This window comes from Oncorhynchus clarkii, chromosome 13, assembly GCF_045791955.1.
Source record: "Oncorhynchus clarkii lewisi isolate Uvic-CL-2024 chromosome 13, UVic_Ocla_1.0, whole genome shotgun sequence".
Lineage (NCBI taxonomy): Eukaryota > Metazoa > Chordata > Actinopteri > Salmoniformes > Salmonidae > Oncorhynchus > Oncorhynchus clarkii.
In genome coordinates, this window is record NC_092159.1 from 31678316 (window position 1) to 31705730 (window position 27415).

The 27415-nt window shown below is 42.1% G+C and overlaps 1 protein-coding gene across 4 annotated transcripts in view; it reads left to right on the top strand.

Annotated features, from left to right (window-relative positions):
• The window catches only part of LOC139364526 (serine/threonine-protein kinase MARK1-like), a 97154-nt gene that overhangs the window by 21470 nt on the left and 48269 nt on the right, over nucleotides 1–27415 (top strand). For 2 of the 4 annotated variants that reach the window (XM_071101319.1, XM_071101322.1), the window contains exons 3-4: nucleotides 7647–7700; nucleotides 21650–21673. In XM_071101319.1, the coding sequence (XP_070957420.1) occupies nucleotides 7647–7700; nucleotides 21650–21673 (78 nt within the window). The remainder of the gene's footprint in view (nucleotides 1–7646; nucleotides 7701–21649; nucleotides 21674–27415) is intronic. The other 2 variants (XM_071101320.1, XM_071101323.1) reach the window with 1 other exon arrangement.

Consider the following 27415-nt stretch of genomic DNA (forward strand, 5'->3'; position numbering starts at 1 on the left):
TAAGGGAATGACAATACAATCAAACTCTAGCAACACACGTCAGTCATAAATGTGGATAATAGGCAAGAGTATCTATTTACAGTTGATTTACAGTTGAAATCGGAAGTTTACATAAACCTTAGCCAAATACATTTAAACGTCAATTAAAATGTCAATTCCTGACATTTAATCCTAGTAAAAATTCCCCGTCTTCGGTCAGTTAGGATCGCCACTTTATTTTAAGAATATGAAATGTCAAAATAAGAGGTGATTTATTTCAGCTTTTATTTCTTTCATCACATTCTCTGTGGGTCAGATGTTTACGTACACTCAATTAGTATTTGGTAGCATTGCCTTTACATTTTTTAACTTGGGTCAAATGTTTCGGGTAGTCTTCCACAAGCTCTCCACAATAAGTTGGGTGAATTTTGGCCCATTCCTCCTGGCAGAGCTGGTGTAACTGAGTCAGGTTTGTAGGCCTCCTTGCTCACACGCTTTTTCAGTTCTGCCCACAAATTTTCTACGGGATTGAGGGCAGGGCTTTGTGATCGCCACTCCAATACCTTGATTTTGTTGTTCTTAAGCCATTTTGCCACAACATTGGAAGTATGCTTGGGGTCATTGTCCATTTGGAAGACCCATTTGCGACCAAGCTTTAACTTCCTGACTGATGTCTTGAGATGTTGCTTCAATATATCCACATAATTTTGCTCCCTAATGAGGCCATCTATTTTGTGAAGTGCACCAGACCCTCCTACATCAAAGCACCCCACAAAATGATGCTGCCACCCCCGTGCTTCACGGTTGGGATGGTGTTGTTCGGCTTGCAAGCCTCCCCCCTTTTCCTCCAAACATAACCATGGTCATTATGGCCAAACAGTTATATTTTTGTTTCATCAGACCAGAGGACATTTCTCCAAAAAGTGCGATCTTTGTCCCCATGTGCAGTTGCAAACCGTTGTCTGGCTTTTTTATGGCGGTTTTGGAGCAGTGGCTTCTTCCTTGCTGAGCAGCCTTTCAGGTTGTCGATTATAGGACACGTTTTACTGTGGCTGTAGATACGTTTTTACTTGTTTCCTCCAGGATCTTAACAGGGTTGTTTGCTGCTGTTCTGGGATTGAGTTGCACTTTTTGCACCAAAGTACATTCATCTCTAGGAGACAGAACGCTTCTCCTTCCTGAGCGATATGATGGCTGCATGGTCCCATGGTGTTTATACTTGCGTACTATTGTTTGTACAGATGAATGTGGTACCTTCAGGCATTTGGAAATTGCTCCCAAGGATGAACCTGACCTGTGGTCCACTATTTTTTTTCTGAGGTCTTGGCTTATTTCTTTTGATTTTCCCATGACGTCAAGCAAAGAGGCACTGAGTTTGAAGGTAGGCCTTGAAATACATCCACAGGTACACCTCCAATTGCCTCAAATTATGTCAATTAGCCTATCAGAGTCTTCTAAAGCCATGACATCATTTTCTGGAATTTTCCAAGCTGTTTAAAGGCACAGTCAACTTAGTTTATGTAAACTTCTGACCCACTAGAATTGTGATACAGTGAAATAATCTGTCTGTAAACAATTGTTGGAAAAATTACTTGTCATGCACAAAGTAGATGTCCTAACCGACTTGCCAAAACGTTAGTTTGTTAACAAGAAATGTGTGAAGTGGTTGAAAAACAAGTTTTAATGACTCCATCCTGGGTGTATGTGAACTGCCGACTTCAACTTTATGTAGTAAGCTAAAAACACAGAGCCTAATGTTATCTAGCTAGCTGCTAGGAGGATGTCAAATAAAACTTTTTGTCACATGTGCCGAATACAACTAGTGTAGACTACTGTGAAATGTTTACTTATAAGCCCTTAACCAAAATAAAATATTTACCAAGTAGACTAAAATAAAATGTAACACAATAACAAGGCTATATACAGAGGGCAGCGTTAGTGTGTGGGGGTATAGGCTTGTTGAGGTAATCTGTAGGCGGGGGTGAAGTGACTATGCATAGGCAACAAACAGCGAGTAGCAGCAGTGTTCAAATAGGGAGGGGGGGCAGCAATGTAAATTGTCCAGTGGCGATTTCATAAATTGTTCAGCAGTCCAATGGCTTGGGGGTAGAAGCTGTTGAGGAGCCATTTGGTCCTAGACTTGGCTCTCCGGTAGCAGAGAGAACTGTCTAACTTGCGTGACTGGAGTGTCTGACAATTTTATGGGCTTTCCTCTGACACCGCCTATTATATAGGTCCTGGATTGCAAGGAAGCTTGGCCCCAGTGATGTACTGGGCCGTTCGCACTACCCTTTGTAGATGCCGAGCAGTTGCCATACCAGGCGGTGATGCAACCAGTCAGGATGCTCTCGATGGTGCAGCTGTAGAACCTTTTGAGGATCTGGGGGCCAATGTCATGTCATTGGAGGAGTGGGTGAGTGAGTATTTCCCCTAATATCGTTTTTTTGGTGGCTATACACAGCTAGACATGCAAGTGTCATTTGGTTACAGTAGCTAGCAAGAACTTCAATTATCCTGTTACCATATTTCTTGTTCACAAATTCACTCTGGCGATCTACTCCGATTTCAGAGCACTCTCGTCTGAGTAAGACTAATAACTGATGAATTCACGAACGTTCAACACCGGCTGAATATCGACGGTGTCAGTAAACATGGGCCAAAAAAGTTATAGGTAGTCAGGAACGCTTTAGATAACAACATGTAAACAGCCTAACTGGTCAGAGTGTGGTGTTCTCTCATTTGTGTCTGGAAGTAGCGAGCTAACCAACTTTAGCCAGTTAGCTTGGTTGCAGACAAGCGCCACAAGGATGAGTAGGCTACAATTCCCCATTGTTTATCATTGCAATTTTGACGGCCAACTAGCTCAAACAGTTTGAAGGTTTATAAAATGTTTAGCTCATCCTTGCTCTGGCTAGCATTAGTTGTTGATGTGCATAACTGAGGGGGAGAAAGCCTACCTTTTTCATGGTTGTTTGATCAATAGGACTGTAAAGTTCCCAAATGTAAGAAGACTCTCGTGGTATTGATATATTTGCAGACATCCATTCAGGTGTATTTTGTGGCTTTAGGCGAATGCGTTCTAATGATCTAAATGATCTATAGACTCAAGTCGCAACTCCTTGTAAACACACAGTCCAGTTCCAAGTGAATGATGGCTAGCCTGTGTGGCAAATGGCTTGTTTGCATGAAGGCCTACTGTAGTTACATTTTAGTAATTTAGCAGGTGCTCTTAGTGACTTACCAAACTTGCTAACTGCCTGGTACTCAGCACTCTGTCCCTCTAATCACTCTGACATCAATGCAAAGGGTATCAAAAATTTTATCAAACACTTCATGAGAGCCTTTGAGCACATGTTGCACAGCATTTCTATAGGCTATGCAATTGCGTGAGAAACATAGTGATGGCCTCTTAAAAAGCTAATTGGATCCTCTTTTTATAGGCTAGGCCTATATTTATTTCTCAACTTTGCTAATATTAAGCACATTGCATCTCTTGACAACAGGAGTGTAGTCTACCTGGTTGGTATGAAATTAACTGGGAAAAGCGTCCTCCATTTGCTATTTTACGTGCATAGATGACATTTATTTTTTTTCTTCCTGTTTTTAGACAGTTGCATGATAGTTTTGATTTAGAATAGACCACTAACTTCATACTTATATTATTTAGTATATGTGAAGACCAGATTGAATCAAAAATAGGCTAATATTGTCACCCATCAGACTATCACTTGTGAATGAAACAATGAAACCATGTCTTTTTGTGTGACTTTTTCAAATCATAATTGCACACCTCATGTAGTCTAGCCCATAGGCCTATATGTTTTAATAAGGTTAGTATCACACCTCATGTAGTCTAGCCCATAGGCCTATATGTTTTAATGAGGTTAGTATCACACCTCATGTAGTCTAGCCCATAGGCCTATATGTTTTAGTAAGGTTAGTATCACACCTCATGTAGTCTAGCCCATAGGCCTACAACAAAAGTGGCCAAATAACTTGGCCAAAAGTGGCCAAATGAAACGGAATAATCCGCATTACACTGGGTGTAGAGTCTAACTGGCAGCACATGAGTTTCAAGTTTGAGGAAGAAATTTCACCATAGAAATGCACCTTTTTTATTATAAAAGCATTTTGCAGTCACTTTTGAGAATGTTGTTTTCCTGCTAATGGCACATTCGCGCTTATAGCCTACTGCCGTGTGTGCATTGCTGTGCTTATAATGTGAAGAAATAGCCTAATAGTTTATCATCATTTTTAAGCTAAACATTCTGTTTTTTTTCTACTTGAGGTTGTATTAATTTGGGATCTATCGAATCCCACAACGGTCCCAGACTGTTTTGGAATATTTATTTCTAGCATTGAACAGGTCAACTTTTGTACTATGGGGGATAGTAGATTGACATAGGCTAGTGCTTTTGCTGTGCGTTAGGCCTACTCATCTTGTTGGCAGATGAAAAGTAAATTACAGTTCTTCCTATATCTTCAATATGCACCTCGGAATTGGATAAGAACGCACGCAGTTCCATCCCCGATGTGTCTGTCTTCACTTGTGGCCTGTGAGAGACCCAATCACTTGGACATAGAGCCATGTGAGTGAGAGGTGCTTCTGCAGGCAGTTGGGAGAAGGGAATTATAATTATTATATTCAGCCCAAGGGCCACTGGCCGCAAGAGGCATGGATTTTTATTTTTTAGGGGGCATCAAGGCCACAAAGGGGATGCAGCTGGGAAATTTGAGGCATTATCAAGTGCTTGTCAAATTGTGAATGAGAGACGGATGAAGTGTGTACAGCCTGTGCAAAACAACAAAGCAGAGCTCATGCCTTTTCATGTAACTGTATTTAAGTCATTAGAATCGCATCATGCAGCCTTAGAATGTATTACAAATCAACACATGTAGCCCAACATTTGTATCACCAACTGAAGTTACATACATAACTCTGAAATAAGCATATAGGAGTACTTGTTTCTTTTACTGCTCAACACAGAATAGCCCCATGTGAGCACTCGCTCAGGTTGTTTGGAGAAAATGTCCTTTCTATTTTATTCCCTTATGTTCAGTTGTATTCTTCGTACTATAAAGTAATGCCACGGTATTCTAAGCAAATCTTGTCTGCTAAATTAACTATTGTAGCCCACAGCCATATGGCATAGCAAGATCAGGGCCTAACATAAGGACATCTCAAATTATGCTATTTTGTTCTTGCTCTTCATTTCATGTTTCTTTAGATTTGTGTCAAATTAATAATGGATTTATTGTGATGGTGTAGGCTATATTAAATGGATTTATTAGACTTTAAAAATGTAGATGTTCCAAAAGTCTGCATCAGTGGCTTGTATGCTATGCTAAACGTGTTTTATGTTTAATTAACGTGAGACCGGCAGTTATTTGCTTGACAATAAAAGGCCCACAATTTCACGACTGCCATAGCCCTAGTAGTGAGTGCATACATTTTGATATGTTTTGTAGTGGTCCCCGGTGGGAATCGAACCCACAACCCTGGTGTTGTAAGCGCCATGCTCTACCACCTGAGCCGACTGGCCATGGTGCACTGGCCTGCATAGACTCCAGTCCTGGACGAGACATGTTTTATTTAATGCAGTGTTTCTTAATCGTCCAAACGCACAGCCGCTTTCCCACTATATTGCTATAGAATTATTTTTTTTTATGCCTTTTTATATGTAATTCCCAAACATTCTAAGAATTTATGAACATGTGAAAATGACTAAGTGGTCGCTTATCAGAACATAAAAAATAAAAAAAATAGTGTAATTCTCCTTGGGGTGTATATGAACATATTTTAATACGATTTGATGTTGCTAAAATGCTGTCAGCCACTTTAAGACAAATCAAGAGTTAACAAAATATGGCTGCACTGGTTGCTCTCACCACCCGTTGACCTCAACCACTCAACAATTCTCTTTCAGTGTTGGCCAAAACCTCAGCGCATTTTGAAAAAGTCTACTCTTGAAATGGAAATAACTTTGGCTGGGAACTCTGACCCCAGCATGAGCCACAGTATAGGTTAAATTATTGATGCAATGTACGTCAGTACTTTCGCCAGAGTGTTGAGTGAGATGTTGTTACGTGTGAAATCAAACATTCCAGTATGCCTACTAAGAGATTGGCTGATAGGATGCGAATGCTTATGGTCTCGCGAGCCTGCTGTTTCTACCCAGTAATGGTGTCTGATTTACATATCCATATTTCAGAAGAGGAGGCACTGTTCTTTGCAAGGGAGGTATATTCTACGCTGCCTATGATTTGCATTGTGCTAGTGTCATATCCTATCCCAAAAATGATTGTGCGTTGATTATAGTGATTATGGCTCATTGTAGTCTTAGGGGACTGATGCAACCTTTCTCAGTGACTCTTTAAAATGATCTATGGCACTCTGGTGAGTACCAGAAGAATTTCACATGCGTCTTTAAAGGCACAATCTGTAACTTTCACTTCAAGTGCAGCAGTAGCCATTTTGACTGGTTTCTAATTCATGGGGGTGGATCTGGACAAATGGAACTGCCAGTGAGTTATTATAGTGTCTTTTTTTAAATGGCGCTCTTGCTGAAAAGTTTGTACACCAACACAGGCCCAAATAAATGACCTTTTTCCTCCTCTCAATTCCACTTTATGAAGCAGTTCATGTTTTGCACCAGGAGGACCAAACAGCAGCACTGCACCAGCTCAGGTTTGAACCAACAACCCTCTGATTCATAGTCCTTAAAGCAGCCACAGTCAAATTAAGGAGTGTGGCTTTAACTGTTGGACATAACTTGTCTCTTTTAGAATGGTTAATCTTAGAAATGATGGATCGGCACGAGCCTCTGGTCTAGACCTTGGTAGGCGGCCAATTTCCTCTATCGCCTTACACTATGAGCATGTAGGCAGGTCGGCATCACGTCTGAGGCTTCCGTTTAAGATCCCTCACTCAGTGTACAGGGTACGTTTTTATTTACCAATATGAAAGGAACCTACAGAGCCTGTGTAGACGTCAGCAGTCATCTCTAGACATTTCTAAGACCAGTCTCGTCTGAAATGATGGTTGAGGAATGTCATTACAGCCACCATCTCTGTGTGTGGGGCTCGTGGCTGTCGCTGTGTGTCTGTTGGTGTGTGCATCCAAATTACATTCTCATACAGTCCTCCATTCAAAACATTCATCAGTTTGTGCATTTGCAGCCTTCCTAACAGGGACAGCGTTTATCTATTTTGTTTCGCTGGCAGACAGCAAGAATTAGGTCTGAATAGATTTTCAATTTTGAGCTCGAGTTACCCAACCCAAGGCTGTCGATTCTGCATTCTGGTGACTTGATCCCCCTGTTCTGAGGAAAGCACACCTTGTGTGGTGCTAACCATGATGCTAATTTACCATTTAATCATAACTTTCTGTCTGTATCCTAAATGGCACCATATTCCCTATATAGTGCACTACTTTTGATCAGGGCCCATAATGGGCTCTGATCAAAAGTAGTGCACTATACAGGGAATATGGTGTAATTTGTGACACAGCCTCTCTCTCGGAAGCTCCTCAGACTCCGGTAAACCTGGGTCAGGATTAGAGGATCAAAACCTTCCATTGTCAAACACAAAATGGGTGATGTCACAGGGCTTTGGCCTGATGTGATTGGTGTGTAATGTCTATTTCTTGTTTGTCTCTGCTTCCGAAGGTTGCCGTGAAGATAATAGACAAAACGCAGTTGAACCCCACTAGTCTACAGAAGGTAAGGCCTCACATTCAAACTTCTCTTTCTCTCTCCCTTTTTCTCTTCTCTTCCACTCTTATCTCCTCTCTCGCTCTCTCTGTTAAACACGGTCTATGATGGGTCACGTTAGCACAGAGATCAGATGATCTTCCGGCGCCGACAGAGATGGCCGCCTCGCTTCGCGTTCCTAGGAAACTATGCAGTTTTTTGTTTTTTTTACGTGTTATTTCTTACATTAGTACCCCAGGTCATCTTAGGTTTCATTACATACAGTCGAGAAGAACTACTGAATATAAGATCAGCATCAACTCACCATCAGTACGACCAAGAATATGTTTTTTGCGACGCGGATCCTGTGTTCTGCCTTACAAACAGGACAACGGAGTGGATTCCATGCAGCGACCCAAAAAAACAACTCAGAAAAAGAGGGAAACGAGGCGGTCTTCTGGTCAGACTCCAGAGACGGGCACACCGTGCACCACTCCCTAGCATTCTTCTTGCCAATGTCCAGTCTCTTGACAACAAGGTTGATGAAATCCGAGCAAGGGTAGCATTCCAGAGGGACATCAGAGACTGTAACGTTCTTTGCTTCACGGAAACGTGGCTCACTGGAGAGGCGAGGCGGTGCAGCCAACGGGTTTCTCCACGCATCGCGCAGACAGAAACAAACATCTTTCTGGTAAGAAGAGGGGCGGGGGCGTATGCCTTATGACTAACGTGACATGGTGTGATGAAAGAAACATACAGGAACTCAAATCCTTCTGTTCACCTGATTTAGAATTCCTCACAATCAAATGTAGACCGCATTATCTACCAAGAGAATTCTCTTCGATTATAATCACAGCCGTATATATCCCCCCCCCCCCCCCCAAGCAGACACATCGATGGCTCTGAATGAACTTTATTTGACTCTTTGCAAACTGGAAACCATTTATCCGGAGGCTGCATTCATTGTAGCTGGGGATTTTAACAAGGCTAATCTGAAAACAAGACTCCCTACATTTTATCAGCATATCGATTGCGCAACCAGGGGTGGAAAGACCTTGGATCATTGTTACTCTAACTTCGGCGACGCATATAAGGCCCTGCCCCGCCCCCCTTTCGGAAAAGCTGACCACGACTCCATTTTGTTGATCCCTGCCTACAGACAGAAACTAAAACAAGAGGCTCCCACGCTGAGGTCTGTCCAACGCTGGTCCGACCAAGCTGACTCCACACTCCAAGACTGCTTCCACCACGTGGACTGGGACATGTTTCGTATTGCGTCAGACAACAACATTGACGAATACGCTGATTCGGTGTGCGAGTTCATTAGAACGTGCGTTGAAGATGTCGTTCCCATAGCAATGATTAAAACATTCCCTAACCAGAAACCGTGGATTGATGGCAGCATTCGCGTGAAACTGAAAGCGCGAACCACTGCTTTTAATCAGGGCAAGGTGTCTGGTAACATGACCGAATACAAACAGTGCAGCTATTCCCTCCGCAAGGCTATCAAACAAGCTAAGCGTCAGTACAGAGACAAAGTAGAATCTCAATTCAACGGCTCAGACACAAGAGGCATGTGGCAGGGTCTACAGTCAATCACGGACTACAGGAAGAAATCCAGCCCAGTCACGGACCAGGATGTCCTGCTCCCAGGCAGACTAAATAACTTTTTTGCCCGCTTTGAGGACAATACAGTGCCACTGACACGGCCTGCAACGAAAACTTTCGGTCTCTCCTTCACTGCAGCCGAGGTGAGTAAGACATTTAAACGTGTTAACCCTCGCAAGGCTGCAGGCCCAGACGGCATCCCCAGCCGCGCCCTCAGAGCATGCGCAGACCAGCTGGCCGGTGTGTTTACGGACATATTCAATCAATCCCTATACCAGTCTGCTGTTCCCACATGCTTCAAGAGGGCCACCATTGTTCCTGTTCCCAAGAAAGCTAAGGTAACTGAGCTAAACGACTACCGCCCCGTAGCACTCACTTCCGTCATCATGAAGTGCTTTGAGAGACTAGTCAAGGACCATATCACCTCCACCCTAGACCCACTCCAATTTGCTTACCGCCCAAATAGGTCCACAGACGATGCAATCTCAACCACACTGCACACCGCCCTAACCCTTCTGGACAAGAGGAATACCTGTGTGAGAATGCTGTTCATCGACTACAGCTCGGCATTCAACACCATAGTACCCTCCAAGCTCGTCATCAAGCTCGAGACCCTGGGTCTCGACCCCGCCCTGTGCAACTGGGTACTGGACTTCCTGACGGGCCGCCCCCAGGTGGTGAGGGTAGGCAACAAAATCTCCTCCCCGCTGATCCTCAACACTGGGGCCCCACAAGGGTGCGTTCTGAGCCCTCTCCTGTACTCCCTGTTCACCCACGACTGCGTGGCCACGCACGCCTCCAACTCAATCATCAAGTTTGCGGACGACACAACAGTGGTAGGCTTGATTACCAACAACGACGAGACGGCCTACAGGGAGGAGGTGAGGGCCCTCGGAGTGTGGTGTCAGGAAAATAACCTCACACTCAACGTCAACAAAACTAAGGAGATGATTGTGGACTTCAGGAAACAGCAGAGGGAACACCCCCCTATCCACATCGATGGAACAGTAGTGGAGAGGGTAGCAAGTTTTTTAAGTTCCTCGGCATACACATCACAGACAAACTGAATTGGTCCACTCACACAGACAGCATTGTGAAGAAGGCGCAGCAGCGCCTCTTCAACCTCAGGAGGCTGAAGAAATTCGGCTTGTCACCAAAAGCACTCACAAACTTCTACAGATGCACAATCGAGAGCATCCTGGCGGGCTGTATCACCGCCTGGTACGGCAACTGCTCCGCCCTCAACCGTAAGGCTCTCCAGAGGGTAGTGAGGTCTGCACAACGCATCACCGGGGGCAAACTACCTGCCCTCCAGGACACCTACACCACCCGATGTCACAGGAAGGCCATAAAGATCATCAAGGACATCAACCACCCGAGCCACTGCCTGTTCACCCCGCTATCATCCAGAAGGCGAGGTCAGTACAGGTGCATCAAAGCTGGGACCGAGAGACTGAAAAACAGCTTCTATCTCAAGGCCATCAGACTGTTAAACAGCCACCACTAACATTGAGTGGCTGCTGCCAACACACTGACCCTGACTCAACTCCAGCCACTTTAATAATGGGAATTGATGGGAAATGATGTAAATATATCACTAGCCACTTTAAACAATGCTACCTTATATAATGTTACTTACCCTACATTATTCATCTCATATGCATACGTATATACTGTACTCTATCATCGACTGTATCCTTATGTAATACATGTATCACTAGCCACTTTAACTATGCCACTTTGTTTACATACTCATCTCATATGTATATACTGTACTCGATACCATCTACTGTATTTTGCCTATGCTGCTCTGTACCATCACTCACTCATATATCCTTATGTACATACTCTTTATCCCCTTACACTGTGTACAAGACAGTAGTTTTGGAATTGTTAGTTAGATTACTTGTTGGTTATTACTGCATTGTCGGAACTAGAAGCACAAGCATTTCGCTACACTCGCATTAACATCTGCTAACCATGTGTATGTGACAAATAAAATTTGATTTGATTTGATATCTATACAGCCTCCCTTTTGGGTTTTGCGTCAGACACCGGATGACATTGTGTATGAGAGACCAGAGCCACACAAGGGCCATGCTCGTGAACTTTTGCTAAGACCATTGGTTTAAACCATTGGTCTTAAATGGTCTTTGGTCTTTTCTCATAGGCCAACGTGGCAAAATTAGCCACGATGCTGGGGCCGACTAGCTGAGCAGATGATTATATCCTGTAACTAAATCCTTATCAGCCAATAAAAATTGTCGACGTAGTTGGACCTGATTCCAACACTTTTTCACTAAAGCATCCTTACCAGAAATCCAATGCACTACATCCCATGCAAATATGTGTATTGACAATTAACTCAGTGAACGGTGCCTAGTTCCTGATCTATCTATCACAACTTGTGCTGTAATTTTTAATCCCCATGATCACTTTTCCTTTGAAATGTAAACTAACATGAATGTATTGTGTTGAAGAAAAATAATTCAGTCATCACCATGAAAATGAAGTTTAAGAATGAATTCCATAAGGAAATACATGTTTGTCTTCAGCTGTGTTCACAAACACATTGCTAGGACCTAATAATCATACTGCATGGACTATGCCACCAAACAGTCATATTGGTTAGAAAAAAATACACCCAAGTTGACAAGACCGCCATCATCTTCAGTCTTTTTATGATTGATCTAGATGCGAATATAAATGCATAATCCGCTTAGAAGCTTGGTTAAAAAATTATTTTTAAGCCTAGAGACATGGATAGTGAATGTGTGCCAGTAACCACGTTTCCATCCAACCATTTCATGCGGATGAATTACCTGACGCATGAAACAAGTCACGACCGGGCTGATGGCAACATGTTATGCCAGTACAATTTTATAAATGCCAACAATTTGTTTGTTCAACATCTTTTTGTTGGTAAAATAAATATGCGAGAAATGGCGGTGGAAATGGCTTTCTGTGCAAATATTGATATAATAACCATTCTATTGAAGTAAACTTGGAGTCACGTGACATGTTGTGTGGTCCTCCCACTACAACTCGAAAAGCATGCAGTTTATTAGATTACAGATGAAATAAGTTAAGATGAACTTCCCTGGTCAGTGTGCAAGGTAATGAGCTTTATGCTCCTTTCCGATAAATATCAAGGTTCTTATTCTGGAGACATGATTGTTGATGCTTGGCTGCCATTTGACAAATACAAGTAATTACCGTTCTTATCCATAATAATATCAATGTAGGTAGCCTACCCGCACTGAATCTGTGAGCTGTTGGCTAGAGCACATGTGACAAGACCAGAGTGGGCACATTTGCAATATACAGTGCCTTGCGAAAGTATTCGGCCCCCTTGAACTTTGCGACCTTTTGCCACATTTCAGGCTTCAAACATAAAGATATAAAACTATTTTTTTGTGAAGAATCAACAACAAGTGGGACACAATCATGAAGTGGAACGACATTTATTGGATATTTCAAACTTTTTTAACAAATCAAAAACTGAAAAATTGGGCGTGCAAAATTATTCAGCCCCTTTACTTTTAGTGCAGCAAACTCTCTCCAGAAGTTCAGTGAGGATCTCTGAATGATCCAATGTTGACCTAAATGACTAATGATGATAAATACAATCCACCTGTGTGTAATCAAGTCTCCGTATAAATGCACCTGCACTGTGATAGTCTCAGAGGTCCGTTAAAAGCGCAGAGAGCATCATGAAGAACAAGGAACACACCAGGCAGGTCCGAGATACTGTTGTGAAGAAGTTTAAAGCCGGATTTGGATACAAAAATATTTCCCTAGCTTTAAACATCCCAAGGAGCACTGTGCAAGCGATAATATTGAAATGGAAGGAGTATCAGACCACTGCAAATCTACCAAGACCTGGCCGTCCCTCTAAACTTTCAGCTCATACAAGGAGAAGACTGATCAGAGATGCAGCCAAGAGGCCCATGATCACTCTGGATGAACTGCAGAGATCTACAGCTGAGGTGGGAGACTCTGTCCATAGGACAACAATCAATTGTATATTGCACAAATCTGGCCTTTATGGAAGAGTGGCAAGAAGAAAGCCATTTCTTAAAGATATCCATAAAAAGTGTTGTTTAAAGTTTGCCACAAGCCACCTGGGAGACACACCAAACATGTGGAAGAATGTGCTCTGGTCAGATGAAACCAAAATTAAACTTTTTGGCAACAATGCAAAACGTTATGTTTGGCGTAAAAGCAACACAGCTGAACACACCATCCCCACTGTCAAACATGGTGGTGGCAGCATCATGGTTTGGGCCTGCTTTTCTTCAGCAGGGACAGGGAAGATGGTTAAAATTGATGGGAAGATGGATGGAGCCAAATACAGGACCATTCTGGAAGAAAACCTGATGGAGTCTGCAAAAGACCTGAGACTGGGACGGAGATTTCTCTTCCAACAAGACAATGATCCAAAACATAAAGTAAAATCTACAATGGAATGGTTCAATAATCATATCCAGGTGTTAGAATGGCCAAGTCAAAGTCCAGACCTGAATCCAATCGAGAATCTGTGGAAAGAACTGAAAACTGCTGTTCACAAATGCTCTCCATCCAACCTCACTGAGCTCGAGCTGTTTTGCAAGGAGGAATGGGAAAAAATGTCAGTCTCTCGATGTGAAAAACTGATAGAGAAATACCCCAAGCGACTTACAGCTGTAATCGCAGCAAAAGGTGGCGCTACAAAGTATTAACTTAAGGGGGCTGAATAATTTTGCACGCCCAATTTTTCAGTTTTTGATTTGTTAAAAAAGTTTGAAATATCCAATAAATGTCGTTCCACTTCATGATTGTGTCCCACTTGTTGTTGATTCTTCACAAAAAAAATGCAGTTTTATATCTTTATGTTTGAAGCCTGAAATGTGGCAAAAGGTCGCAAAGTTCAAGGGGGCCGAATACTTTCGCAAGGCACTGTATAATGCTCAAGATTTGTGACAAAACCATCGGATAAAAATGTGATGGAAACACATTAAACTTAAATTTCCATGTACCCAGTGAAAAATATAACCACAAATGTGCAATACGTCTTTTATCTGCAGAAAGTCTGTTGGATGGAAACCTCTCTGGTGGGAAAATGCAGATTTGAGAATATTTGCATAAATCTGTGGCAAATTTGATGGAAACCTAGCTACTGAGGTTGAATGGGCAATACAAAATATTTAATTGCCTTTGAATGGAGTATGTAAAGTAGGTGCCAGGCACACCGGTTTGCGTGTCAAGAACTGCAACGTAAGTTTTCACACTCAACCGTTTCCTGTGTGAATCAAGAATGGTCCACCACCAAAAGGACATCAAAGCCAACTGGGCACATCTGTGGGAAGCATTGGAGTCAACATGGGCCAGCATCCTTGTGGAATGCTTTTGACACCTTGTAGAGTCCATGTCTAGACGAATTGAGGCTGTTCTGAGGGGAAAAGGGGTGCAACTCAATAGTAGGAAGTTGATCCTAATGTTTTGTACGCTGTATACTGACACACTCCACTTACCATTTAAGACCAATGTTTTAAACCAAAGTTCACGAGTATGCCCCCCCCAGGGTTCGTTAAAACCTTCCTCCATTTTGGCTCCAGTTGGCATGCATGACTGTTAGTCGCTTTCGATAAAAGCATCTGATAAATGGCCTATAGTAGTTAGTTAAAACTATCCATCTCCATCTAATGGCCAAGTTGACCCGTTTTAACAATTGCAATTGGATGGTGTCTTTACCGTTTAAGGTCTCTGATAGGTTGAGTTTTTTTTTTATAGCTATTGGATGTAATGATCTGCTCAGCTGGCCATCCCCAGAATCGTGGCTAATTTTGCCAGGTTGACCTGTGAGAAAAGTTTTTAGCTTGCCATTTAAGACCAATGTTTTAAACCAAAGTTCACGAGTATGCCCCCCCAGAGTTCGTTAAAACCTTCCTCCATTTTGGCTCCAAGCCTTCCATAATAACAACAATATGATGTCACATGACTTTTGCTGCCAATGGAAATTCAACATCTTAAACATAGTTTAGCCAACTGGGTTTGTCTGTGGCTCCGTGAGAGACCAACAGTAAATGCTTATTACCTTTGATGCAGTGCTTTCCTTGGTTCGGAAATGTGGTTGGGCCTAATGGCTAGGCCTTGTGATATTTAGAGCAACCTTGTTGTGTCTAGGTCTGATAGGAGGGGCTTAGCCGTAGATAATCTGGGTTTGGTGGAATAGGATTAAGTTGCACCTAGACACTGATCTAACATCAGTTAAGCCATTTTCACCACCTTATTGTCAAAGGTATGACGGGGAGGGTAAGCTGGTCCTAGATCGGTTGTTAATGGAAACGTGTACCTAGAACGGTGTTGGTTGACAGTGTCTTGGTGCGAACTGCACCCTCACTAGATCCCTTCCAGCGTAAGTATTTTTTAAAATGTTGTCCTGTGTTTTGAAACTTTTCTCTTTCAAGTAACTTAGCTGTGACACAACAACGAACCTGAACCAAAAGCTTCTGTCCATTTCAAACCCAGAGCTTATTTGTGAGCTCTATCCGTGGTCTCGGGGGAAGTGTGTTTGGTTCACTAGAAATACGAGCCTGAAGCGGGAGACAGAGAAGTATACCAGGTCTCCTCTTTTTGCATTGAAATCCAAACGCCAACAATCCCCTCTAGAGCTTTGGCAGGATATGTCATCTGGTGCGGCCTGGGGAATGAAAAGTTGGTCATTACAATACCATTATTATAGGTTTACATGCAGACGGCTCCTAGCAAAGCACACAAATAAACCCAAGAATTTGTGGGATTGCTGAACTGTAATTTCATAAGCTAGCGATTACTGATTTTATTGAGTAATTCATACATTTATCTTGATTTTGTTGGGAAAAAGACCATTGGGCATGTTATTATCTTAATGTTTTGGGTATGGGTTACGACCGTTTTAATGGATGAAGAAAAGTGTGGAATGACGATTGTATACAATCAATATGTGGGCCTATTTTGTGCCTCCAAATATGCTAGGTGTAACTAGCTGGTCTTGTGCTAGGTGTAACTAGCTGGTCTTGTGCTAGGTGTAACTAGCTGGTCTTGTGCTAGGTGTAACTAGCTGGTCTTGTGCTAGGTGTAACTAGCTAGTCAAGTCACCATTGCATTTTCAGCCTTTTAAACGTATTCCTGCATATCTATATACTGTGGTATATTAAAGGTCCCAATGCGTTTTCATCTTAATATCAAATCAAGAGTGTTTTCTGATTTTATCAATAACAAATGCGGCAAAATACAGAATGTAAAATGCACATAAAGTCAACATTGTATTTGGATTCAGGATTCAGGATTCAGTCTTATCTGGTGAACTGCTGGGTCCTTACCTTTTGGTATAATAATTGTCCCATAATCTCAACTGTTCCCTTTCAATTGCTACCATGCTTATGTTTTCATATTTTTTCTATAAGAAACATTTCAATTTAGTCCTATCCATATATGCCAATTCTCACGAATGTAAAGGGTTTGGATGGAGTGTCGCCTTGCGACTTCCGCTTTTGGAAGTTAACATCACAGGCTTCCTTCCGGTTGTTTACACACCACGCAGTGTGTGCTCGCGTTTCAGCTCAGTAATAAGTCACGCAAGAGTATCTCTCTCGCTCATTCTCTCACACAACAAGCAGTTCTGGTGGTGGATGCAATTCAGAACACCCTGCATCGGCCAGTCTAGGATGGGTGGATGTATGGATGATCTCAAAAGATAGACTGATAGATGGACATACAGAGTTAGACAGAAAAATATCATATTTTAGGTAAAGCTTTCTTTTAGAACATGAAACAGGACATAGGCTGGCTTGTGACTTCACAGGAGGCAGAATCTGTCGATAATGGCCCGAGACACTTATAATGTGAGGGCCATCCACGCTATCGTATTCCAGCTGATCAATAGCTCGCATTAGGACACATCCTCCCCCAGCCATGGGTGCTTTGTCCTTCAACACAAAGGATGCACGTCAATAGTCTAAAAAGGCCTCCTCCTCTCGTCTCCTTTTCTTCCATCTGTGCATTCCTGAAATAAGGTTGAATGTAAATAGTTTAGAGACCTCGTTTTATTTCCAAGCGAAAGCAAATTCCTAAAAGGCATTCGACATATTGCTGTCACTTTATCCCGTGTTTTCAGATCTGTGCAGATGGAGAGGAAGCCGCATTGGACTATTGAGACGCACGCGCCATGAGGTCTCGCGTTATAAGAACACGGTGTGGGATTTGTCAAAGCTCCGCGGGCCTGTTACCCTGCTACTATTCTGCTACATGTTTTTTCCTGGTGTGGTCGGAAAAGCTGAAATTGGCCCACGGTCTGCCCGTCAGTTACTTGACCGTGCTGCAAAGTACCTCCCAAGGGAAGAAATTTTCAGGGCCTGTTCTGATTAATCATTTGAGACTGCTCTCTGATTCCCCCACAAGACACATCTCTGTTGGCTCACTGGTGGAGCAGTAGACTTGACCAGGGCATTTTGATGGATTTGTGCAGCCTATAGTCCCATACTCATAAATTACCCCTCTAAAATCTTGAGTGGAATTTAGCCAGCATTGAATAGTTCCCAAACTGTGGGGCGCCACCCCTAGGGGTGCGAGGGGTCAGCAGGGGGGGCTTTCTACTATTACAACTTTCAAGAGTAAGTTGAATGCACAAGGTGCAATTTCAAAATTGGTAGTGTAGCATCTGTTTTCCTTTTGTCATATCAGTCATTGAATACATTGGAGCTATTTATAACTTGTCAAGTGTCCAGATCAACTAGCCCATGTCAGATAACGTTTTTTAGCCCATAGATTTTGTGGTAATGTTTGAGTCACTCAAATATCACATGAATACACGTTAGACATAACAGAATGTATAGAATTGCAAGAAATAACCTTTTAACCTGCAAAATGTTCTCTCCGTAAACAAGAGGGACGTAAACAGTTTGTCGTGAACAGTGAGTTGCGCCTGTGGAAGTACACATGGCGGGAGGGGGCGGGATGTTCCCCAATGCTGGAAGGGGGGGGTCTGAGTCAAACATTTTTGGAACAGTAAACAAGTATGTTCTGTAAACTTGCTTTGAAGGCTACATATTGGCAAGAGAATGTCCAAATTGTTTGTGTTGCCCTCCGAGTATCAAGTATATATTTATTTGTGTATTTTTCTGCTATTGCCTCTGTTTTTCATGCTGCTATTGGATGATAAACACTAGTATCCTTATCTTTATCTTATCTTTATCCCAAGGCATTGGAGGCTACTCAGAAGAGGAAGGGGACGACCATCCTATCAGTGAATTTTTGTTGCGTTACAACCTCTAATTTAAATAGAGTTTTATTTGGATTTACACAAAATAGTCCAAATTTGTAAAGTGAAATGAAAAAAATAACTTGTTTCAAAAAATAAATAAAAAATAAGAAAATAAGGAAAAGTGGTGCGTGCATATGTGTTCACCTCCTTTGCTATGAAGCCCCTTAAATAAGATCTGGTGCAACCAATTACCTTCAGAAGTCACTTAATTAGTTTGATTGCACACAGGTTGACTTTATTTAAGTGTCACACGATCTGTCACATTATCTCCGTATATATACACCTGTTCTGAAAGGCCCCCGAGTCTGCATCACCACTAAGCAAGCGGCACCACCAAGCAAGCGGCACCATGAAGACCAAGGAGCTCAACAAACAGGTCAGGGACAAAGTTGTGGCACCACAACAAACCTGCCCTGAGAGGGCCGCCCACCAAAACTCACAGACCATGCAAGGAGGGCATTAATCAGAGAGGCAACAAAGAGACCAAAGATCAACCTGAAGGAGCTGCAAAGCTCCACAGCGGAGATTGGAGTTATTTGTCCATCAGATCACTTTAAGCCGTACACTCCACAGAGCTGGGCTTTACGGAAGAGTGGCCAGAAGAAAGACATTGCTTAATTTAAAGAAAAAAATAAGCAAACACTTTTGGTGTTCGCTAAAAGGCCTGTGGGAGACGCTAAAAACATATAGAAGAAGGTATTCTGGTCAGATGAGACTAAAATTGAGCTTTTTGTCCATCAAGGAAAACGCTATGTCTGGGGCAAACCCAACACCTCACATCACCCCTGAGAACACCATCCCCACAGGGAAGCAGGGGGGTGGCAGCATCATGCTGTTGGCATGTTCTTCATCGGCAGGGACTGGGAAACTGGTCAGAATTGAAGGAATGATGGATAGCACTAAATACAGGGAAATTCTTGAGGGCAACCTGTTTGTCTTCCGGAGATTTGAGACGGGGACGGAGGTTCACCTAACAGCAACACTCAAGTGGTTTAAGGGGAAACATTTTAAATGTCTTGGAATGGCCTAATCAAAGCCCAGACCTCAATCCAATTGAGAATCTGTGATATGACTTAAAGATTGCTGTACACCAGCGGAACCCATCCAACTTGAAGGAGCAGTTTTGCCTTGAAGAATGGGCAAAAATCCCAGTGGCAAGTTGTGCCAAGCTTATAAGAGACATGTCCCAAGAGACTTGCATCTGTAATTGCTGCAAAAGGTGGCTCTACAAAGTATTGACTTTGTTTTTTGGTCAAATATTTTGCATCTTCAAAGTGGTAGGCATGTTGTGTAAATCAAATGATACAAACCACCCAAAAATCTATTTTAATTCCAGGTTGTAAGGCAACAAAATAGGAAAAATACCAAGGGGGGTGAATATTTTCACAAGCCATTGTGAAACATTTAAGTTATCCGTTTTACAGGGTTAGCCATCCTTGAGACTGGGTGTTGTATGTCTAAATTTTAGTAATGATGTTAGGTGCAGTGTGACTTTGTGACTTTGTAAAAGGGCTTAATAAATGAAAACATAGCAATGTGTCAACCTATGTGACATCAGAGGTCCAACCAACTTTCTGGTAGAGAATTACTCTCTCTTACTCTCGCTCTCACACTTGACTATGATTTTGATTACTCCATTGTTGGGAAAGGGCAAGCAAGAAACGCATTTCACTGTACTCTTGCATATGCAGCCTATTTTTTGAAGCATCTCTTTGAAGACCCTATTCCTTTTCAGTTCTTCCTGTGCCATTCAAGTTTGTGCATAGCCTAGTCAGTGGTCAAGTTCAGGTTGCTAGCTAAGTAACATGACTAGCTAGCTAAAAATATGTTGTTGTTAAACCAACAAATAGTGCCTCACGCTATTGGTGGAATTTGGAAATATCTTGCTAAAAATATCCCCTAGATTTTGCCATGTCAGTTGCTCAGCTCAATGCACAAGAATGCATTACAAATTGCATATTAAGAATGAAGAGGAAGGAGCATCCTTAAGGACCTCTGAATATAATTTGTTTGGTAGTCAAATGGGTATGTTTTGTGAGGAGCCCATTGAGAAAAATAATAACAGAATGATGTCAGGGTAGTGTTAAATTTGACAAAATGGTTCTCAATAGCATGGTGTGTTATAAATGCCCATGACAATGTCTGGTCCCAGTGCTTACATAGGCTATTTCCTAAGCATAACTTTAGTATTATAAGGCTGCCGTAATGTAAAACGTCTCCCATTCCATACTAGGGCTGTGCGATATACTGTATTTTACTATATACTGGTATTTATGCACGGACCAGTTTGGGTTTTTACTTTACCTTCTATACCTTCAGCAGCATACCACCCTACATATTACTGCTGGCTTGCTTCTGAAGCTAAGCAGGGTTGGTACTGGTCAGTTTCTGGATGGGAGACCAGATGTTGCTGGAAGTGGTGTTGGAGGGCCAGTAGAAGCACTCTTTCCTCTGGTTTAAAAGAATATCCCAATACCCCAGGGCAGTGATTGGGGACACTGACCACTACAGTTGGATTACAGGCTGTATCACAACCGGCCGTGATTGGGTGTCCCATAGGGCGGCGCACAATTTGGCCCAGTGCTGTCTGGGTTAGAGTTTGGCAGGGGTAGGCCATCATTGTAAATAATAATTTGTTCTTAACTGACTTGCCTAGTTAAATAATAAAATCTGGTCGTCTGGGGTCGACGGGATGAAAAGTCTATCTTCCAGAGCTTCCTGTCAACATTGCAGACGCAATCTCCTCCAGTCCGGTGTCGCTCCTTAGCTGGATAATGATGTTAGTTGTACTACTATTGAGTAATAATAATACAATACTAGTTAACACTAACACTGCTGGTACCCCTCTGGTCTGTCTGCCGTGTCAGAACTAGACTCACGAAAGACAAGTCGGTAATATTTGGAACGCGACAATGGTAGTGAGGGGAACAAAGGGATAGGACAGCATCCAAATGTGATCAATTGATCTGTCACTATTGTTGGGGGAGATTTTGGGGTGTCGTGAGAAAGAGGCCCCCCCTCCTGCTTCGTGTTGCTCCATCATTTAGCGTTTTGCCTTTCTCTCTCCCTCTTTCCATCTCTTCTTTAGTTTCGCATCTTGCATTCTAAGCAGGTAGGTGACCTTTCTGCTCCCTGACTTTTCCACACATTGTCTGTGTGTGTCTGCGACACATTCATTGTGGTGTTTGCTCTTATGTATGTTGTCAGCACATATACACATGCCTACACAAACCTGTGTGATATATGTTCACCATATTTTGAAGTTCATACACTGTGAAAGCACTGTGCACATCACTTCGTAGATGTCCTCACTCATTCCTATGTGGCTGATCACCCCCCCCCCCCACCCATTTGTACGGCTTCTTCTGTGATAGGGTTTCATCATCTTTTTCTACATGGGGAGAACGAAACATGTGTTTGTATAGTGTGACAACATGGCAGCTGTTCTTACTATGGCTATCTGTGTATAAAATGCTAAATGTAATTTTGTTTTTTGTTTTGTGCACATATTACTTCAATAAATAAGTGTCTTACAAGGCACCAATGGGTATATGACACTGGAATAAAATTAGTAGCAAGCTAGGGGGTGCGGTCCCCCATCACAAAACTTTTGCCCTACAAAATCAAATTTGGTGACATCTTTAACACCCCAATAACATAAGGGTTAGTCGTCAGCTATTTGGCTGGCAGCTGGCACTTATGGAACTCACTGGTCTAAGCTTTGCCTGGACAACATGACAGCCAATGCAGTAGTACTGCTTGTCCTAGAAGGATCATTTTGATATATTTTAGAGTGGAATTCCACTTCCCTTTTTTATTTTTTTAATGCTTTATTACAGATAGTTTAGAAACATAGAGAGAATGGAAGGAGGAGATATAGCAGGAATACAAGATGCAGGAATTGAATCTAGTCTCTGGTGGGAAGGCACGTGCATGCTCGCAGTACACGTCCTGGTAATCCGTCTGGCCCTGCGGCCTTGTGAATGTTGACCTGTTTAAAGATCTTACTTACTCACATCGGCTGCGGAGAGTGTGATCACACAGTCTTCCGGAACAGCTGGTGCTCTCATGCATGTTTCAGTGCTATTTGTCTCGAAGCAAGCATAGAAGTAGTTTGGTTCGTGGCACTGGGCAGCTCTTGGCTGTGCTTCCCTTTGTAGTCTGTAATGGTTTGCAAACCCTGCCACATCCGACGAGCGTCGGAGCCAGTGTAGTACGATTCTCTCTTAGTCCTGTATTGACACTTTGCCTGTTTGATGGGTCATCGGAGGGCATAGCAGGATTTCTTATAAGCTTCCGGGCTAGAGTCCCGCTCCTTGAAAGCGGCAGCTCTAGCCTTTAGCTCAGTGCTGATGTTGCCTGTAATCCATGGCTTCTGGTTGGGGTATGTATGGTCAATGTGTGGACGTCGTCATCAATGCACTTATTGATGATTCCAATGACTGATGTGGTGTACTCCTCAATGCCATCGGCGGAATCCCGGAACATATTCCAGTCTGTGCTAGCAAAACAGTCCTGTAGCTTAGCATCTGCTTCATCTGACCACTTTTTTTTATTGATCTAGTCACTGGCGCTTCCTGCTGTAGTTTTGCTTGTAAGCAGGAATCGGGAGGATAGACTTATGGTCAGATTTGCCAAATGGACGGCGAGGGAGAGCTTTGTGGCATAAAGGTGGTCCAGAGTTTTTTGTGTGTTTTTTTTCCCCCTATGGTTGCATGTTTAACATGACATTTGGTAACACGGATGTAAGGCTACTAGGAGCGCCGCCTCTGGTTGAGCGTTTTCCTGTTTGATTATGGTGGTATATAGCTCAAGGAGTGCGTTCTTAGTGCCAGCATCAGTCTATGGTGGTTTGTCAACAGCTTCGAAAAATACAGATAAAATCTCTTGGTAGATAGTGTGGTCTACAGCTTATCATGAGATACCTCAAGCGAGCAAACCTTGATCTCCTTAGATATCGTGCACCAGCTGTTATTTACAAAAATACATAGTCCGCTTCCCCTTGTCTTACCAGATGCCGCTGTTCTGTCCTGCCGATACAGCATTTAACCAGCCAGCTGTAAGTTGATAATGTCGTCGTTCAGCCACGACTCTGTGAAGCATAAGATATTAGTTTTGAATGTCCCGTTGGTAGTTTAATCTTCCTTGTAGGTCATCGATTTTTATTTTCCAAAAATTGCATGTTTGCAAGCAGAATGGAAAGAAGTGGGGTTTATTCGATTGACTACAAATTCTCAGAAGGCAGCCCAGCCCTCTGACCCCTTTTTCTTCGCCCTCTCTAAATGCAAATGACGGATCTTGGTCGGTTTCCGGGAAAGCAGTATATCATTCACGTCGAACTCGTTAATGGAAAAAAAGGATTCTGCCAGTCCGTGGTGAGTAATTGCAGTTCTGATGTCTAGCAGTTATTTTCGGTCATAAGAGACTGTAGCAGCAACATGATGTACAAAAAAAGTAAAATGATAAGTTACAGACCATGCAAAGAAACACAATTGGTTAGGAATATGTAAAATGCCAGCCTTGTTCTCCGGCGCCATCTTGTATCCTGATGAATCCATTACCTGGTTGCTAAAATTCTTAATGTTAACCTAATTTCAGTTTGACAAAACAAGCAATATATATTGTTGAGAATCATTGTACCATCTAAATTGATGTGAAATATATTTTCCATAACCGAAAATATTGTATTTTAAGCTGTTTGACACAAAAGAAAGTAAAAGATGCAAAAACAAAACATAAAAACGGACGCATAGAAATTGCGCACATGAACAGATCTAACACTTCTTAGACTTGCTCAATGAGAATGACAGATGTATAAATCACATTTCTATGTGAATTTGGTCAGGTCGCCCAAAAAGTTAAACATTGCTGTAGGGATGCACAATATATCGGTGAACATATCGGAATCGGCTGATGTCTGGTTCAACACCGATGTTAACATCTCTGGTACAAGGTCCCACCTCGACAACAGCCAGTGAAATTGCAGGGCACCAAATTCAAAACAGAAACCCCATAATTAAAATTCCTCAAACATACAAGTATTTTACACCATTTTAAAGATAACTTATTGTAAATCCAGCCACAGTGTCTGATTTCAAATAGGCTTTACTGTGAAAGCACACTTTGCGATTATGTTAGGTCAGCGCCTAGACACAGAAACCCATACAGCCATTTTCCAACCAAGGAGAGTGTCAGAAATTGCATTAAAATTAATCACTTACCTTTGATCTTCATCTGGTGGCACTCCCAGGTCTCCATGTTAGACAACAAATGTTTGTTTTGTTCGATAAATGTAATCTTTATGTCCAAAGACCTCAGTTTTGTTGGTGCGTTTAGTTCAGAAATCCAAAGGCACAATGCGCTCTCTCAACTCCAAGACGAAAAGTCTAAAAAGTACAATAAAAGATAGTAGAAACATGCCAAACGATGTTTAAAATCAATCCTCAGGTTGTTTTTGTCATAAATAATCAATAATATTTCAACCGGACAAAAGTTTAGTCAATGGAAAAGGTGAACAAGAAATACGCACTCCCGATCACGTGCTTGGTTCATGTCTGGAAATTCACTGTCCTCTCATTGAAAGTGCGGTATCTCCCTAATTTTTCAGAGAAAATGCCTGAAACAATGCCTAAAGACTGGTTATGTTGAGGAAGCCATAGAGATCGTGAACGGGGTCCTAAGTCTTTGTATGGTGGATAGGCTTTCAATGGAAAAACAGACTTTCAAAATAATAGTACTTCCTGTTTGGATTTTCCTCGGGTGTTCGCCTGCCATATCAGTTCTGTTATACTCACAGACATTATTTTAACAGTTTTGGAAACGTTAGTTTTTTCTATCCAAATCTACTAATTATATGCATACCCTAGCTTCTGGACCTAAGTAGCAGGCAGTTTAATTTGGACACGCTTTTCATCCAAAATTCCGAATGCTGCCCCCTACCCTAGTGAAGTTAAAAACCGATGTCAAAGCTACCGTGCATATGTATTTGACTGAGCAGTCAACAAGTCGAGCAGTCATTTGAAAGAGTAAGAACGTTTCAGCGAGACAACTCAAAGGCAAAATGCATTAAAGCCAAGATAATGGAATTCATTGCCCTTGACAATCACCTGTTCTCTGTCGTGGGTGATGTTGGCTTTTGCCGACTGGTCGAGCACCGGTACACACTACCAAGTGTGCTATCTTTCAGATGTTGCCCTACCGGAGTTACACAGTAATAGCGTCACTGCTATTACCTTCACGACATACAGAACATATTATGGAACACCGTTTGGGTCTTTGCGTGTCAAAAAAGATACAGTAGCACGGTCAGTTGTAAAAATGTTCAGCAAACAGTGGCCACGAACGATGTGTTTACAATACCACGTTGGAAATAAATCGTCATTTGTTTGACCGCAGCTAGCTTTAGCTTGGTACCTAGCTAGTACCAATACAACCAGTCTGAAAACATTGACCAGTAGAAACTGCAGTCATTTTCATTATTCTTAGCAATGATTTAGGAATCATTGTAAGTATCAGCTAGGTTGCCACTTGTTGTTCGCCTATTGAAATTGCACTTCAGTTCATGAAAATAAATAGCTATCCAGCTACTTAACCCTGTTGCCCAAAGCTAACGTTATAACCAGCCAGCTAGCTTCAGCTGGCTAGTGAGGAATTTGTGGTTTGCCTTCAAAATAAATCAAATCCCAAGTCAAATAAAATTTTATTGGTCACATTCACATGGTTAGCAGATGTTAATATGAGTGTAGAGAAATGCTTGTGCTTCTAGTTCCGACCATGCAGTAATATCTAACATGTAATCTAACAATTTCACAACAACAAAGAAATGAATAAGAATATGTACATAGAAATATGTGGATGAGCGATGTCCGAACGTCATAGGCAAGATGCAGTAGATGGTATAGTGTACAGTATATACATATGAGATGAGTAATGTAGGGTATGTAAACATGTAAAGTGACTAGTGATACATTTATTACATCCAATTTTTTATTATTAAAGTGGCTAGAGATTTGAGTCAGTATGTTGGCAGCAGCCATTCAATGTTAGTGATTGTTGTTTAACAGTCTGATGGCCTTGAGATAGAAGCTGTTTTTCAGTCTCTCGGTCCCAGCTTTGATGCACCTGTACTGACCTCACCTTCTGGATCATAGCGGGGTGAACAGGCTCGGGTGGTTGTTGTCCTTGATGTTTTTTTTTGGCCTTCTTGTGACATCAGGTGGTGTTGGTGTCCTGGGGGGCAGGTAGTTTGCCCCCGGTGATGCATTGTGCAGACCTCACTACTAGAGGTTGACTGATTTATCATTTTTCAACGCCTATGCCAATGACGATTATTGGAGGGCCAAAAAAGCCGATACCGACTAATCGGACGATTTTTTTTACAAATGTATTTGTAATAATGACAATTACAACAATGCTGAATTAACACTTATTTTAACTTACTATAAAATATCAATCAAATCAATTTAGCCTCAAATAAATAATGAAACATGTTCAATTTGGTTTAAATAATGCAAAAACAAAGTGTTGGAGAAGAAAGTAATGTGCCATGTAAAATATGTGCCATGTATAAAAGCTAACGTTTAAGTTCCTTGCTCAGAACATGAGAACATATGAAAGTTGGTGGTTCCTTTTAACATGAGACTTCAATATTCCAAGGTAAGAGGTTTTAGGTTGTAGTTAATATAGTATTTTATAGGACTATTTCTCTCTATATCATTTTGTATTTCATATACCTTTGACTATTGGATGTTCTTATAGGCACTATAGTATGGCCAGTGTAACAGTATAGCCTCTACCTGGGCTCGAACCAGGAACACCAGGAACACATCGACAACAGCCACACTCGAAGCATCGT